At 57.1% G+C, this 15,044-nt stretch overlaps 1 protein-coding gene across 2 annotated transcripts in view; it reads left to right on the forward strand.

Moving 5' to 3' along the window:
• Positions 1–1,044: 1,044 nt before the first annotated feature.
• Positions 1,045–15,044, forward strand: part of PRODH (proline dehydrogenase 1) — a 33,296-nt gene continuing 19,296 nt past the window's right edge. The window contains exons 1-2 of one of the 2 annotated variants that reach the window (XM_050923812.1): positions 1,045–1,364; positions 7,101–7,309. In XM_050923812.1, the coding sequence (XP_050779769.1) occupies positions 7,104–7,309 (206 nt within the window). In that variant the 5' untranslated portion in view covers positions 1,045–1,364; positions 7,101–7,103. Of the gene's footprint in view, positions 1,365–6,300; positions 6,419–7,100; positions 7,310–15,044 lie in introns of those variants that run through there. The other variant, XM_050923813.1, reaches the window with a different exon arrangement.

Genomic DNA, 15,044 nt, shown 5'->3' on the forward strand with positions numbered 1-15,044 from the left:
AGTCCAGGGCTCCTGTGGAAACGAGCCCAATAGGTTTGAAAATAATCATATAGAATCATAACTCTAGAGCGACTTCCATTCCAGGATCTCAGAGTGGCTTACATACCCTGGAGAACTAACACCACCTCATCCGCCAGTGAGCACCGGCCCATAGAAAGTGTCACCCCACAGGGGACCCCAGGAGAGTTTTTCGGGGCTCTTGGAGCGGGGTCCTTCACTCGCTCCAGGGGCCCCAGAAAACTCTCGCGGGGCCCGGGCCCCTGGAGCTTCTTCTGCTCCCGGTCTTCGCCGGCGGGGGGGTCCTTCCGCTCCGGGACCCGCCGCCGAAGTGCCCAGAAGACCCGCAGTGGGGGCTCCCTGCTGCCGAATTACCGCCGAAGACCCAGCTGCACTTCGGCACTGGGTCCTACTTCCATGGTAATTCGGCAGCTGGGAACTCCTGCCGCGGGTTTTCGGGACACTTCCGCGGCGGGTCCCGGAGCGAAAGGACTCCCCACCGCCGACTTACCATCGAATCAGGGGCCCCCTGCCGCTGAAGACCCCAGGCCCCCGGAATCCTCTGGGAGGCCCTGGTGACACAGCAAAGCCAGGGTTTGATCACAGCTCTGGCTGCCAGTCCGCTGCTTTAACCAATAGGCCACGCTCCTTGTGAATGCAGGGGAGCTCAGATAACTGAAAGGACATTCACTGGTACTAGGGTTGCCTGGAGTCTCCAGGAATTAAAGATTAATATTTAATGTCATGTGATGAAACCTCCAGGAATATGTTCAACCAAAACTGGCAACCCTAACTGGTACCTTTCTGTCTAAAATGGTCTCTGTGCTGAGCAGCAGCCTGGTCGCTAGGAGCAGGAGTGGGCTGTTCATGGGGTTCCGTGAAATAGACGGTGCAATGCTGCCCTCTTGTCCCCCAGGGCCTGTAGCCCCCTCCCCTCCTCCTCCCTTCCTCTTGCCTGTGCTGTGTGGATAAGGTGAGTGTCCAGCCTAGCACAGAAGGAGACGGTGATAAAGCTCCTGTTTGCTGACTCAGCATTAGGCAGTTAGGGGCCCCCTCTGTTTGCTGGGCCTTTGTTGTTGCCTTGTCAGTGTCCGATCCTATTTCCTCTAAGACGAAACAAGACAAGCATGTCCAGAGGGAGGAAGCCCGGAGGGAAAGCGGCTTGTGCCCCTGGTGCTGGCTGTCGCTGGCAGCTTAGCTGAACCAGCACCTGCTCTGACCAGCCACCTCGAGCCCTGCAAGCTGTACTCACTGCCCGGCTGGCTGCAGCACTGCCATGGCTGCCTCTCTGCTCACAGCGCTGGTACAAGGTGGAGCCGTCCTGGGGAGGAAGCCAGACTCCCCTCAGAGGCGAAAGGAGAAATAAGGTGGGGGAGAAAAATGAGCCATGAGAGTGGGGGGACAGCAGGGACCTGGACTCTCAGGCCATGGGCTGCACAGGGCTCCGCTGGAGCTGCTGGAGGTGGGCAGGGCATCGGTTCCCTCTCTGGCCTGATGTGGTTAGAACAGGGGCAGGCAAACTTTTTGGCCTGAGGGCCGCATCAGGTTTTAGCAATTGTATGGAGGGCTGGTTAGGGCCAGGGGAGGGAGGCATGGCCCAGACCCCCCCAAATCCGCTCCCCCCCGGGATTCCTGCCCCATCCAACCCCCTTGTTCCCTGATGGCCCACAGAAACCCTTCCCTTGATTGCCCCCAGCTGCCCCATCCAAACCCCCTCCTTCCTAACTGCCCCCTTGGGCCCTCTGCCCCCATTCAACTGCCCATTCCCTGCCCTCTGACCACCTCGACCACTATCCACACCTCCACCCCATGACCACCACCCCAAACTCCCCTGCCCTCTATCCAAACCCCCCCCGATTCCCTGCCCCCTTACCACGCTGCTTGGAGCACTGGTTCCTGGTTGCACTACAGCCGCGCCAGCCAGAGCACCAGGACAGGAAACAGCGCTGCTCGGCTGGAGCCAGCTACGTCACCGCGCAGCACAGAGCACCGGGTCAGGCAGCCGTCCCGCCCGGCTGGAGCCAGCACTGCCATCGTGCAGGACAGAGCACCGAGTCAGGCAACCGCACCGCCTGGCTGGAGCCGGCCACGCCACCGTGCAGCACAGAGACCGGGTCAGGCAGCTGCACCGCCCGGCTGGAGCCATCCACACCACCGCACAGCACAGAGCACTGGGTCAGGCAGCCATGCCGCCCAGCTGGAGCCGGCCACGCCACTGCGCAGCACAGAGACCGGGTCAGGCAGCTGCCCCGCCCGGCTGGAGCCAGCCACACAACCACGCAGCACAGAGACCAGGTCAGGCAGCCGCATCGTCCGGCTGGAGCCGGCCACGCCACCACACAGCACAGAGACCGGGACAGGCAGCCACCCTGCGCGGCTAGAGCCGGCCATGCCACCGTGCAGCACAGCACCGGGTCAGGCAGCCTCCCCGCCCGGCTGGAGCCAGCCATGCCACTGCGCAGCACAGAGACCGGGTCAGGCCGGGCTCTGCAGCTGTGCTGCCCCAGGAGCTTGCAGCCCCATCGCCCGGGACTCCTGCCCCATCCAACCCCCCTTGTTCCCTGAAGGCCCCGGAACCCCTGCCCCTGATTGCTCCCCGCTGCCCCATCCAACCCCCCCTCCTTCCTGACTGTCCCCCGAGACCCCTGTCCCCATTAAACGCCCCCATTCCCTGCCCTCTGACCACCCTGACCACTATCCACACCCCCAACTGCTGTCCACCACCCCAAACTCTCCTTCCCTCTATCCAACCCCTCCCCGTTCCCTGCCCCCTTACCACATTGCCTGGAGCACTGGTGGCTGGTGGCATTACAGCCGTGCCACCCAGAGCACCAGGACAGGGAGCCGCGCTGCTCGGCTGGAGCCAGCCACGCCACTGCGCAGCACAGAGCACCGGGTCAGGCCGGGCTCTGCAGCTGCGCTGCCCCAGGAGCTCGCAGCCCCATCACCCAGGGCATTGTGCCAGCAGCAGGGTGAGCTGAGGCTGTGGCGGAGGGGGCACAGCAGGGGAGGGGCCGGCGGCGAACCTCCCAGGCCAGGAGCTGAGGAGCCAGGCAGGAGGGTCCCGCAGGCCGGATGTGGCCCGCGGGCCTTAGTTTGCCCACCCCTGGGTTAGAAGATCTCTCAGGGCCAGGGCAATCAAGGCCTGATGTTGACATGGCGGGTCCGCTGGGAAGCTGGGGGTGGCAGCAGCCAGGACAGTAAAGCTTCCCTCTTCCCACCCTCCTCCCCGGTCCTCCCCCCAGCACCTCCCACCCACCACTCCTCCTGCCCCACCCAGGACCTCCCCCTGCTCCTCCCCCCAGCACTCCCATCCCCACTTCTTCCACTCCTCCCAGCACATCCCCCACTCCTCCCACTCCTCCCAGCACCTCCCCCGCTCCTTCCTCCCAGCACCTCCCACCCCTCCCAGCACCTCCCCTCGCTCCTCCCAGCCCTCCCAGCACCTTCTACCCCCTCCGTCCTCCCCCAAGCACCTCCCACCCCACCCCATCTTCCCCCCAGCACCTCCCCCTGCTCCTCCCCCCAGCACCTTCCACCCACCACTCCTCCTACCCCACCCAGCACCTCCCCTGCTCCTCCCCCAGCACCTCCCATCCCACCCAGCACCTCCCCTCGCTCCTCCTACCCCACCCAGCACCTCCCATCCCTCCCAGCACCTCCCCTCGCTCCTCCTACCCCACCCAGCACCTCCCATCCCTCACAGCACCTCCCTTCGCTCCTCCCAGCCCTCACAGCACCTTCTACCTCCCCCGTCCTCCCCCAAGCACCTCCCACCCCACCCCATCTTCCCCCCAGCACCTCCCCCTGCTCCTCCCCCCAGCACCTTCCACCCACCACTCCTCCTACCCCACCCAGCACCTCCCCTGCTCCTCCCCCAGCACCTCCCATCCCACCCAGCACCTCCCCTCGCTCCTCCTACCCCACCCAGCACCTCCCATCCCTCCCAGCACCTCCCCTCGCTCCTCCCACCCCTCCCAGCACCTCCCACTCCCTGGTCCTCCCCCCAGCACCTCCCAGCCCCCACTCCTCCCACCCCTTCCAGCACCTCTCACCCCACCCAGCACCTCCCCACTCCCATTCCTCCTTGCACCTCCCAGCATCTCCCCACCCCCTTCTCACCCCTTCCAGCACCTCCCCACCCTGCATTCCTCCCTGCCCCTTCCACACCTTCCCACTCCTACCCCCAGCACCTCCCACTCCTCTCACCAGCACTTCCCACCCCCACTTCTCATTGCCCCTTCTAGCACCTTCCCTCCCCCTACTCTGCCCCCAGCATCTCTCCACCCCCCACACTTCCCCATATCTCCACTCCTCTCCTCCCAGCACTTCCCCATGCCCCCACTCCTCCCCACCCCCTACTCCTCCCTGCCCCATCTAGCACTCATGCTCAGGACCACTAGCACTGAAAATGTATTAAACAGGTCCAAAAATTTAAATACCAGCCAATGAGAAGCCAGCTCTACTCAGAGTCCACGGCCAGCCCCAACCTCCGACACCAGCTTAGAAAGGCCGCCCGGACCTTGCTTTGTCCCATGGTTACCCATCACCAGTCACCTGTCCTGCCTCCTAGATTGCTGGGGATTTCCTCCCCGCCCTCCTCGTGGGTAACAACACTGAGGTGTGTTACTGCATCTGGCCAGGCAGGATGATTGGAGCAGGGGCTGCTGGTGCAACTGGAGCAACCTCCATCCTAGCCCTGTTTCCATATACTTTAGGGGCTGGAGCTATCAGCTGTGGTTGTGCCCAAGGTGCATCGTGTGTTGTTGTGTGTGGTGTTGTGTATTATTCTTTGATTGGTTCTGAGTGGTGGCAAGGTTGGGAAAAGGCTCTTAAAAAATTCTAATTTTAATGGGGCGACAGCAAAACACCCTCACTTCAGTGCCCAACGCCCAGGCCTCCCCAAGCTGTTTGCTCTCCTGTACAGAAGACTGGGTTTGATTAAGGAAGGCAAGGTGTACTGGGCACATGCAGAGCATGGTGGGCTGCAACAGCTGCATCTTTCCCGACAGCTGAAGGGGGACCAGGCAAGATTCTAGCTCACTGAGTTGTTCCTACAATGCGTGGCCATTGGATCCCGGATTCACTGCAAACCCCTGGGGCATCGACTTTCATGCCCCATAATGCACTGAGGCCTTCACAGCCTGGGGAGATGGAAATGTGAGCAGGGAGCTGCTCTCTGGTTTCTCTGACATCATCAGCATGCCGCCCCGCTCTGCTTATCTCCCTCCCAGGCTTGCGGCACCAAACAGCTGATTGGTGCCGCCAGCCTGGGAGGCGGGAGAAGTGGAGCGGCGATGGCATGCTCGGGGAGGAGGCGGAGCAGAGATGAGCGGGAGGGGGCGGAGAGTTGCCACAGGGCTCGGGAGAGGGGTGGGGGTGCAAGGTGGAAGTTTCACATAGGGCGTGAAACATCCTTGCATCCGCCCTGCTAGGGGCAGGTTAAGAGGGGTTGTTGGGCATAGTCCCTAGGGGCAGGATAGGGTGGATTTGTTCTACTACCCTTAGGGGGCAGGTTGGAGGGCTTGGGGCACAGTTCTGAGGGGCAGGATGGGAGGGGGTTTGGGTCACAGTCCCTGTGGGAAGGTTAGGACTGACATAGGGACGAGGGTGACCAGATAGCAAGTATGAAAATGGGGGGGAAAGGTAATGGATGGGCACTAGGTGCCTGTATCACACAAAACCCCTTAGGGACATAGGACTGAAGGGGAGGGATCATGGAGTCCAGCCCCCACCTGCGCTGTGTGGCCTAACTCTGGCAGTGGGTCCCACTCTGCTTTCTCAGGGCACCAACAGGCGCCCGGGCGCGGCAGTGAGGGTGGGGCAATGCACGAAAGGGACGGGGCACTGCGGTTAGGAGGCGGAGCTAAGCACTACGGAGGCGGGGCGTTCCGGGTAGGAGGCGGAGCTAAACACTAAGGAGGCGGGGCGTTCCGGGTAGGGGGCGGGACTACGCCCTAAGGAGGTGGGGCGTTCCAAGAAGGGGCGGGGCCTTCCAATAAGGGGGCGGGCGCTCGGGAGGGGCGGGGCGCTCGGGGGGCGGGGCTCCCGCTATTTAAACCGGCTCCGGCCGGCGCGGGCTGCAGGGTCTCACGCCATGGCGAGCGCAGCCCGGTCCCTGGCGCTCCGCGCCGCCTCCAGCCTGCGCTCTCCCCGCTGCCTGCGCTCCACGGCCGCCGCCGCCCGCCAGGAGCAGCCGGGGGAAGCGGCCCGGCCGCCGCCGCCTCCTCCCCCGGAGCGGGGCTCGGCGCGCGGCGGGACCGGCCCGCGGGGGACGCGCCGGGTGCAGCCGCCGCCGCCCGCGGTGCAGTTCGGGGACCCGCGGGAGGCGTTTCGCAGCAAGAGCAGCGCGGAGCTGGTGCGGGCGCTGGTGGTGCTGCGGCTCTGCGCGCTGGAGCCGTTGGTGGCGCGGAGCCGGCCGGTGAGCGGAGCCCCGGGCCCGTGCGCGGGGGGCTTCGGAGCAGGCTCGCCGGGGCTCGGCTGCTGCCCGCGGGGAGCTTTGGGCGCAGTCGGGTCCCTCGGGCGCGTGTCTCCCGGGTGGGAGTTGGGGAGAGGCGCTTGGCAGCAGGAGAAAACGACGGAGACCCCCCCCCCCCGGGTCAGCCGGGGACCCCTCGAGCCTGCGTGTAACTGATGCTTTCTGCCTCCCCGGCGCAGGCCCCGGGGTTTCTCTGGAGCGAGGGTCTGGGGTCAGGTGCCCATAGGATCTTGTCTTCAGTATTAATTTAACGTGTCTCAGCAGGTGGTCCAGTGCCTGGATTACGGGCTGGAGACCTGGTTCTGGGACCTCCGGCAAGATCCCGGGCCCACCCTCGTCTCCCTTCTCTGTACAAATGGGGATCATGGCTTGGACCCTCTGATGAGCAGATCAAGGTGGTGTCCCTACAGCTAAGGCCAGAGCGCTGGTGTGTCCAACACTGGCTGGACCCTAAGGTCAGGCTAATCCATGGTCCTGCGGCCATTGGTGTGTCTGGGTCTTGGCTTTCCCCAGCACTATTTCTTCAACTGAAAGCTAATGCAGAGCTGTTACCCCAGGTATGGCGAGGCAAGGAGGTGCCCGCACCGAAGAAAGCGGTGTCTTACATGGGCTTTGTGTCTTGTAGCTGATGAACCTCAGCAGGAAGCTACTGGGGCAGCATCTGTTCGAGAAGCTGATGAAGATGACTTTCTATGGGCAGTTCGTGGCTGGCGAGGACCAAGAGGCCATCAAACCCCTGATCCAACGAAACCGTGCGTTTGGGGTGGGCTCGGTGCTGGACTACAGCGTGGAGGAGGATCTGACACCAGAGGAGGCGGAACGTAAGGAAATGGAGTAAGCATTTGAGCACTTCTAACTGCTAGACTGCAGGCAGGCAGACGCAAAGCTTTGGGCAATCTGTGTTGATGGCTATAAATACACACTGGACCTCCCAAAGTCTGAGATCAGAACTGGGACCGCCTTTGGCGAGCTCTTGTGGCTCATGAGGGGAGCAAGAAAATAGAGCTTGACTCTTCAAAGTGCCTGATGTAGAAAGGTATCCCAGGGAGTGCTGAGGGGAGGCAGAGTTAGTGTGTGGGGTGAGATGAACTAGGCAGCAGGCTGTGCTCCAGTAGTGGGTGTTACCTAAGGGGGAACCATCCGGTGAGGATTTTCCCTTTTTAACTTGCCTCTGTTATCCCAGGGCTGCCGCTGGCACAGCAGAAGGAACTATCTGATAGTGTGAGTTAAGCTCCTTTTTTCAGGCCTTGTTGCCCAGGCAGCCTCGTTATGAAAGGGAATGGCTGGAGCTTGCTGTGCCCATGCTGAGCTTTCCCAGGGAAGAAGCACACCCCAGAACAAATGTGATGGCTAAGTCTTGATTTGGCTGCTTCTGTTCTGTCTTCTGGTCCCTTTGCTTTGTTTTCCTTTCCTGGCCTTGCTTCAGGTTCATAACAGCTTCGTCATCACTGTTCCTTTGTTCTCCCTCAAACTTTCCTTCAGGTTAAGATTTGAGCTGGTGACCTGGGACACCGGTTCAGGCTGTTACACGTTCACTACAGCCATTTCAAATCGTTTGCTCATTCACACTGTAGTTTGCCCTGCATGGACATGCTGACCTTGCCTTGCTGTTCTGGTCATGTTCTCCTCAGACTAGCCCATGTGTGAAAAGAGGACATACAGTTCAGATTTCTAGCTTCCCAGGTGTTGACACCACTCTGCTTTGGCACCAAAAAGCCAGCCAGCCACCCCTTCCTCCAAAGGATTGTGTAGTTGGGGTGCCACTGAGCATTTTCCTTCTGAGACATCATCCCACCTGCATGCCCTTTCCCAGAGACTGAGAGGTGGAGGTGAAGAATTTACATGTTCCTTCCTCTATGTGGAGAAAAGGGCCTCTTTTCTGAGGACCCAATTTGAGATGCCTTCAAAGGGTCTGATTTTTAAAAAGTGCTGAACACCCAGCCTCTGAAAATTGGGTCCCTAGGCTGTCTCAGGTTGGATCCCCAAAATCACTGGTCATTTGGAAATTCAGGCCCAGTGCTTGTTATGCCCAGTCCAGAACCTGTGACCCAATGCTCTGATCTGTGCATCTGCTGTGGGATCAGAGCTGCATTTGGCAAAGCCGGATTGTGTCTGGCCTGTGGTGCTGAATGGAACCTGTGCCAACACGGCATGTGCTCTGAACCAGAGTGCACAGGGTCTATGTCCTCCCCTCATGCAGGTGGGCTCAGTGCTGCTGAATCCTCAAGCCTGGCCTGGGACAGTTTGCTGTGACCTTGGTAGTGGGCGAGGACTAGATTACTGTGGAGCAGGTGGTGCCGTTGAAGGGAAATTGTCCTCTCTGCCTCCGCCTCCAAGTGCCTTGGACAGAATGTACCCTTTCAAACTTGCCAAGGGCTTGCCCTTCTTCCTGGGAATGCAGTTGGCCAATAGGGCCCATCCCCTTCAATTTGATTGGCCATCACGGAGGCAGAGCCTTTAGGTAAGCACTGGAGTTGCCAAGTTCTGTGCTGCTTCCCAGAAGGCTCAGCTTGAGTACTCCCTGCAGGCAGTTCTAGCCTGCCTGCCTCCTCCTTGGAGCTGCTGCAGGAATCCCTCTCCATCCTCTCAGAGGTGTACTCGAGTTCTGCCCCAAAAGGACAATTTCTTGCAAGATTTGTGTCCCTAGATTCCTCCCATAGTAGGTGCTGGGTCTCAGACTGTTCAGAACAGTGTTTATGCAGGGCAGGGAAGGCCTGAGATTCCTATTTTCTCTGCAGGGGTGAGCCGCAGACCTGCTTTGCTGGACAGTCTTTGGGGACAGGAAGCTGTTGAGGCACCCACAGAAATCCTTGTAGAAGCTGCCCAAAGACCCAAAAGCTGCTAAGAGTGCACTATACTCACTCACACATCCACCCCCTTCATCTTCAGGAACAGTATTTACCCTGATAAATGGATGCAGCTGGGCCACAGTTCAGTCTCCTGTTGAGCTTCTTGTAGGTGTTTGCTACAGGTGCTGCTCTGATACCTCCCCATGGGATGGGTGGGAGGACACTTTGGGGACACCATGTCCACTGTCTGGTGGATTCCAAACAACTTCCATAGAGCCTGGTCCTGGGCAGCTTCACGCATCTGGCCTGCTGGGAACTCATGCATTCGCTCCCTCCCTTCCACTCCCCATTACTCAGAAAAACTGGTTCCTCTCTCTTCAGGATCATGTGTATGTGGCTGAAGTGGGGAAGAGGAGGGGAGGCTGAGCCTTGGTTTGGGGAGAAGGATTTCAATCCACTACATGTCTGCTGCCCCCAGTCTGTTCTGGCTCCATATGGAGAGTGGGGGGTTGGCATGTACTGGCTGTGAGATGGTGGACATTGCTCAGTTCACCGGCAGTGTTAGAAGTAGCCCTACCTGGAATTCGCAGACTTGGTACAAAAGTGGCTGCGAAGGCTGTGAACATCTAACAAGCTTTGTGCATTTCCCCAATTAGACATATATCCGGTCTTGGCTCCGCCCTGTGCAGAGCTGTGATGTGTCCTGGCAACAGATTGTGCTAAGGAGATGCAATAAGTAACTGCACAGTGTCACTAACACAGGCCTGTAAAAGTAGCCATACTCACCTGCCAGCGTCCTTGCATGTGGTGTCTGAGTTAATGGCAGAGGGATGGATTTGACTCATCCTTGTAGCAGTTCTCTTGCTGTTTCCAGCAGGCTGCTTTGCAAACAGCTTGTCTTCAGAGCCTTACGCAAGGGTGCAGGTGTTGCTGTCACTGGAATCAAATAGTCTCCCCATACTGCACTCTGCTCTTGGATTGTTGCCTGCTCCTTTGTGGTGAATTGTCATGTCTCTGATCCAGGTATCAGTGCAGTAGCTGCTTCATGGAGTATTTTTCACACCCCTGAGCGACATGTTGTACTGTTCGACATAAGCTCTCTGCTGTCAGCATTGAGCAGCTACACGAGCAATATTACAGCGATAGATTTGTACTGCTGTAAACTCGCAAGTGTAGGCGTGGCCTAAGTAACTGTACAGCAATGTTCATTAACTTCCTGGCATCTGTAAGTTGTTAGTGGTGGAGCATTAATCAGATTTAATGTTTCCCTTGAGACTTACCAACTAACTCTCTGAGATTAAACTTGACCTCGGTAGAAGCTACTCCAGACAAATGGTGTTACACCAAGCCCGTCCTGAAGGTTCGTCTACACGACAGGTTACATCTGTATAACTTGTGTTGCTTGGATATGAATATGCCTCCCCTTCTTCCCCCCCACCCTCCCCGCAAGCAGCATAAGTTACATCTGCTTAAGTGCCAGTGTGGACTGCGCTATGTCATCGGGTGAGGTCTCGCAGAGGTGGATTTATTCTGTCAATGGTGTTACTGGCACACTCTAGGGCACCCGCCTTTACCTAGTTCCCAGGGATCAAGGTGTGCTCTTGTGTGGGTTTGCAGGACCTTTTTATCAGTGAAAGAGTCTTACACAGAAATATCCTTAACCTCCCTCTGTTCACAATCACAGAGCAGAATACACGTGCTAAGAATACAATGCTGTCCTCACCAGTTCTGATCATGCAGGCAGTCTTTACCTGTTGGCCAGGCAAGATCAGTCTCACCTGAATTCTTATTGCAGTGTAACTTTAGCGCCCTCGTGGCAAAGATGGAGTCTGCTCTGCAGGCAGCTCTGGCCAAGAGAAGGCATGTGCAGGAATGCAGAAGGAGAAATCCCTTCCACCCCAGGGGCGCCTATTCCAAACCCCCCAGAGTGAACACCCACATCCACAAGAAAAGTACAATGGATATAACAAAGGGAGGTATTTATTTAGAAGGATGAGAGGAGAAATACAACATGGGGTAGTATAAGGGGAGCAGTAAAACAGGGTTGCATCCAAACGAAGGCCCCACAGACCCAATGGTAGCACAGTCTGGAAGGGCAGACACTGAGCAACGTGTCTGCACACAGAGTTCAGGAGGCCTGAGCAAAGTTCCAGTCCAGTGGTGAGTCTTGGGTGCTCCTGGTCATCTTCAGCGCCAGTGAACTCTCCCCAGCAAACCCCTCCGGTGCCCTCTTCTGCCACTCACTGCAAAGCCACACAGCGATCACCTCCCCACTTAACTAGCTACAGCCTCCCTCCTTGTTCCCACTGCAGAGTCACCAGCCCCATGCAGCTCTGGGCAGCCATAATCCTGGGTCCAGCTCCAGCCTGTCCTTGGGCGATTCCTCCCTGGCCCAGTGCTGCTCCTGGCTCCTGTCCAGGGCTGTCCCCGATTGGCTGCCCTGCCCTCTCCAGGCAGGTTCTGTGTTGCTTCCTTTGCCAGAGCCTGCAGGCTGCCTCCTCTCTCCCCTGGAGCTCCAGCTCCACCCTGTGGAGTTTCCCTCCTTTTTTCTCACTTTCCCCCTCCCCTCCTCCAGGAAAAAGATTTAAAGGAGCCATGCTCTCCAAACCCCAAAGGGGTTACACTGCATGTCAGGGTCGTGCATCGGATTCTAGCAGCTCTGCTCTGGGCTGTCTCTTGGAGGCAAGTTCTTCAAGGTTTTTCCTTTTCCTTTTTTTGCCCCAACAGTCTCCTCCTTGGAACCCAGTTTATATAGTGAAATTGGAGTCCTGCTTAGCTATGCCTTAACCCAGGGGTGGCCAACCTGAGCCTGAGGAGGAGCCAGAATTTACCAATGTCCATTGCCAAAGAGCCACAGTAATATGTCAGCAGCCCCCCCACCACCCACGCGTGCACACACGCTCTCCCAGTGGCTCCTGCCCACTGGCAGCCCTGCTGATCAGCACCTCCCCCTCCCTTCCTGCACCTCCTGATCAGCTGTTTTGTGGTGTGTAAGAGGCTGTGGAGGGGGGAGGAGCTAGGGCATGGCAGGCTGGGTGGAGTGGGGGCAAAGCCAGGGGTTGAGCAGTGAGCACCCCCCGGCACATTTGAAAGTTGGTGCCTGTAGCTCCAGCCCCGGAGTCGGTGCCTATACAAGGAGCCGCATATTAACTTCTGAAGAACCACATGTGGCTCCAGAGCCGCAGGTTGGCCACCCCGCCTTAGCCGGTCATTTTACTAAAATGTTAGGCAGTTCTTTGTCCAATCCTAACATATTGCAAAATAATTCTTTGCCTAGTCATACCTCACCACCTTAGTTGATTTAAATCTTGCAAAATTAGTTATGCAACAAAGAACCAGACAAACAGAGAAGCAGGGACCATAGACAAGACAAAATAATGAAATAGAGACTTCACAACCACAGCTGTTGAAGTGATTCCTTGCTAGACAGAATACTATCAAGCAAGTTTTCTTTAGGCATCCTAAGATCTGTTTGCTGGGGGGTACTGTTTAGTACAGGATTGCCTTCTTAAAAGACTGATATTACATTGTTTTAAAGTAATTTAGATGAAATGTGAGGAGGTGACTTTGCTTCTTGGCTCATGGCTGCTGCTCTCCTAGTATGGCTGAAGAAAAGGCCTCAGACCTTACAGTGGGAGAGCTCTCTCCCATCGACATAGGGCGTCTTCACCAGATGCATTGCAGCATCAGTGTAGCTGTGCCAGTGTAGAGTTTCTAGTGTCGACTAGAGGGTACTCGTGTAAGTCACTGAGTACCACTCTAAGCTCCAGTTTTCAGGCATTCAGAACTTTTTGAAACTTAATTTTTGGGTAAAAAGTGTCCAGCCTTGACATTGTAAGAATTCCTTTTTGTAAGCTGGGAGGAGAAGTTCAGCTGCTTGAGAACAAGGATCCGTGGGTGAGAGAAGGGGAGAATTTAACCAGTCCTTGAGACTACACCAGCCCAGGCACACAGCAGAGCTGGCTGGGGCAGAAAGCTGAACATGAGATGGTTCTCACTGCCAAGTTCACCTTGAGCGTTCTGATGAAATTTTAGTTTTGATTTGGTAAAGCCATGACTTTTGACAGTCACCAGCTGGATGTACCAAGTGCACTTGGCACATGGCTTATGCTAAGCTGGTAATGGTTGTGCTCCCTTACATGTGCCTAAGTTGGCTGTGCAGTGAAGAGTGTGATGATAGAGAGAACCCTGCTCTGCACAGGAGCCCCACAGCTAAGGAAATTGATCTGTGTTTAGCAGTTGTCGGCTGGCAATCTCCATTCACTTAGCACGCAACTGGGTGCCCTTGCTGCCGGGGTGCTCAGTGCTAGAGCGAGGCAAATGTCGTGGAAATACTTCTCATAAATTCCATGCTACATTTTTCTCAGTTCACTGTGCCGGTTTTTGCATCCTCTGTTTTGGAAAATGGGAAGTTGAGGCTCCAGCCGTTCCCATGTTTGTGGTATCCACTTGGGCCATCACCCATGTGCAGAGTTCTGCCCAGAACACTACGGCACAGGAGTGAGTCTGTGTTGAAGCACCAATGACATGCTTTCTCCCCATGAGCAACTTCAGTTTCTGCCTCACCATGAGGCTTTCGCCAAAGCAGAGTGGTCAGAATTAACCCAAGAGCCAAATCAAAGACTGCGTGTGGACAGTGGTTTGTAACCTGGGCTGTTTATCTAGGGTCTGTGGCGCCCAGGGGAGCTGGGTCAGCCCTTTGAGTCCTGACAGTGTTCTTGGTTCTATGTAAGAAACAAGAGCCTGGTTCACTATTATCTTGTGCGCTTAGTGCAGTGGGCCTGGTTGGTAGCAGCTCACACCCGCTGCGCAAGGTGCCAGGCAATGGTTAGTCAAGCCCAGAGACAGCCGAAAGTGTCCAGCGAGTCTGGGGATCCAGTTACTTCTGGGGTGCCTGTTACACAGGAGGTGCACCTCCCACAGGCATGGCCTCAACATACTAACAGACTCATCTCCTTCCCCGCCCGAGAGTCACACAGCGATACCAATGGTTGCCTGTTATCCAGCTAGCTGGGAAGCTCCAGCTGCTCATCTTGGTGGAAACCTAGTAACCCTGAGTGTCACTCCGAGACTGGATGATTGTAACTAGGAACATCAGTCCAGGCCACTTTATCTGTAGCCTGCGTGGTTCACGGCAGCCCCAAGGCACATGGCACCAGAATGCCACCCCTGCCCACTCCAGGTTCAGGTCACTGGCTTGGTCCTAATCTCTAAAGCCCCTGCTGGGCTGTGGCCAGGCCTCCAGAACACCTGGTTCTCTCTGACTCCAGAGACCACCGCCCTCATCGTGGCACAGACTCCAAAGCCAGCATGATGCTCTTGGCCCTGGATCGGAGGCACTTCCAGGGTGGTCCCAGGCTGTGGGGTACTGTGCCCCGGGAGATCCAAATACATGTTAGCTCTGCCTCCTTCAGAGCTGGGCTGTAGGAATTCACAAGTGGGGAAGGAATTGAACCACTGCAGCTGAGCCCTGGGAGATGAGGGATGCTGGTGTTAGGTGTGTAATTCCTCCAAACCCTGCTGGACCTCCGTGCTAGTCTTGTCTTGAGTGTGCATGGAGCTGGCTGTTCCGGTGCAGGGTGTGTTGGTGTCGCAGTAGGCTGCTTTGCACTCTATTAAACGGGATGTTTTTTCTTTCCTGACAAGGTTTATTCCCTTGTTGCTCCATCTTATAAGATGTTGTGGGCAAATATTTAAGCAAGTCTGGGTTATCTACTGTGATGGCTTTGCTGGCCAGGATTAACATTCCAAAAAGCAGGCTGTTCCTGGGAGCTTGTCTG

Source organism: Gopherus flavomarginatus, chromosome 15 (genome assembly GCF_025201925.1).
Source record: "Gopherus flavomarginatus isolate rGopFla2 chromosome 15, rGopFla2.mat.asm, whole genome shotgun sequence".
NCBI lineage: Eukaryota > Metazoa > Chordata > Testudines > Testudinidae > Gopherus > Gopherus flavomarginatus.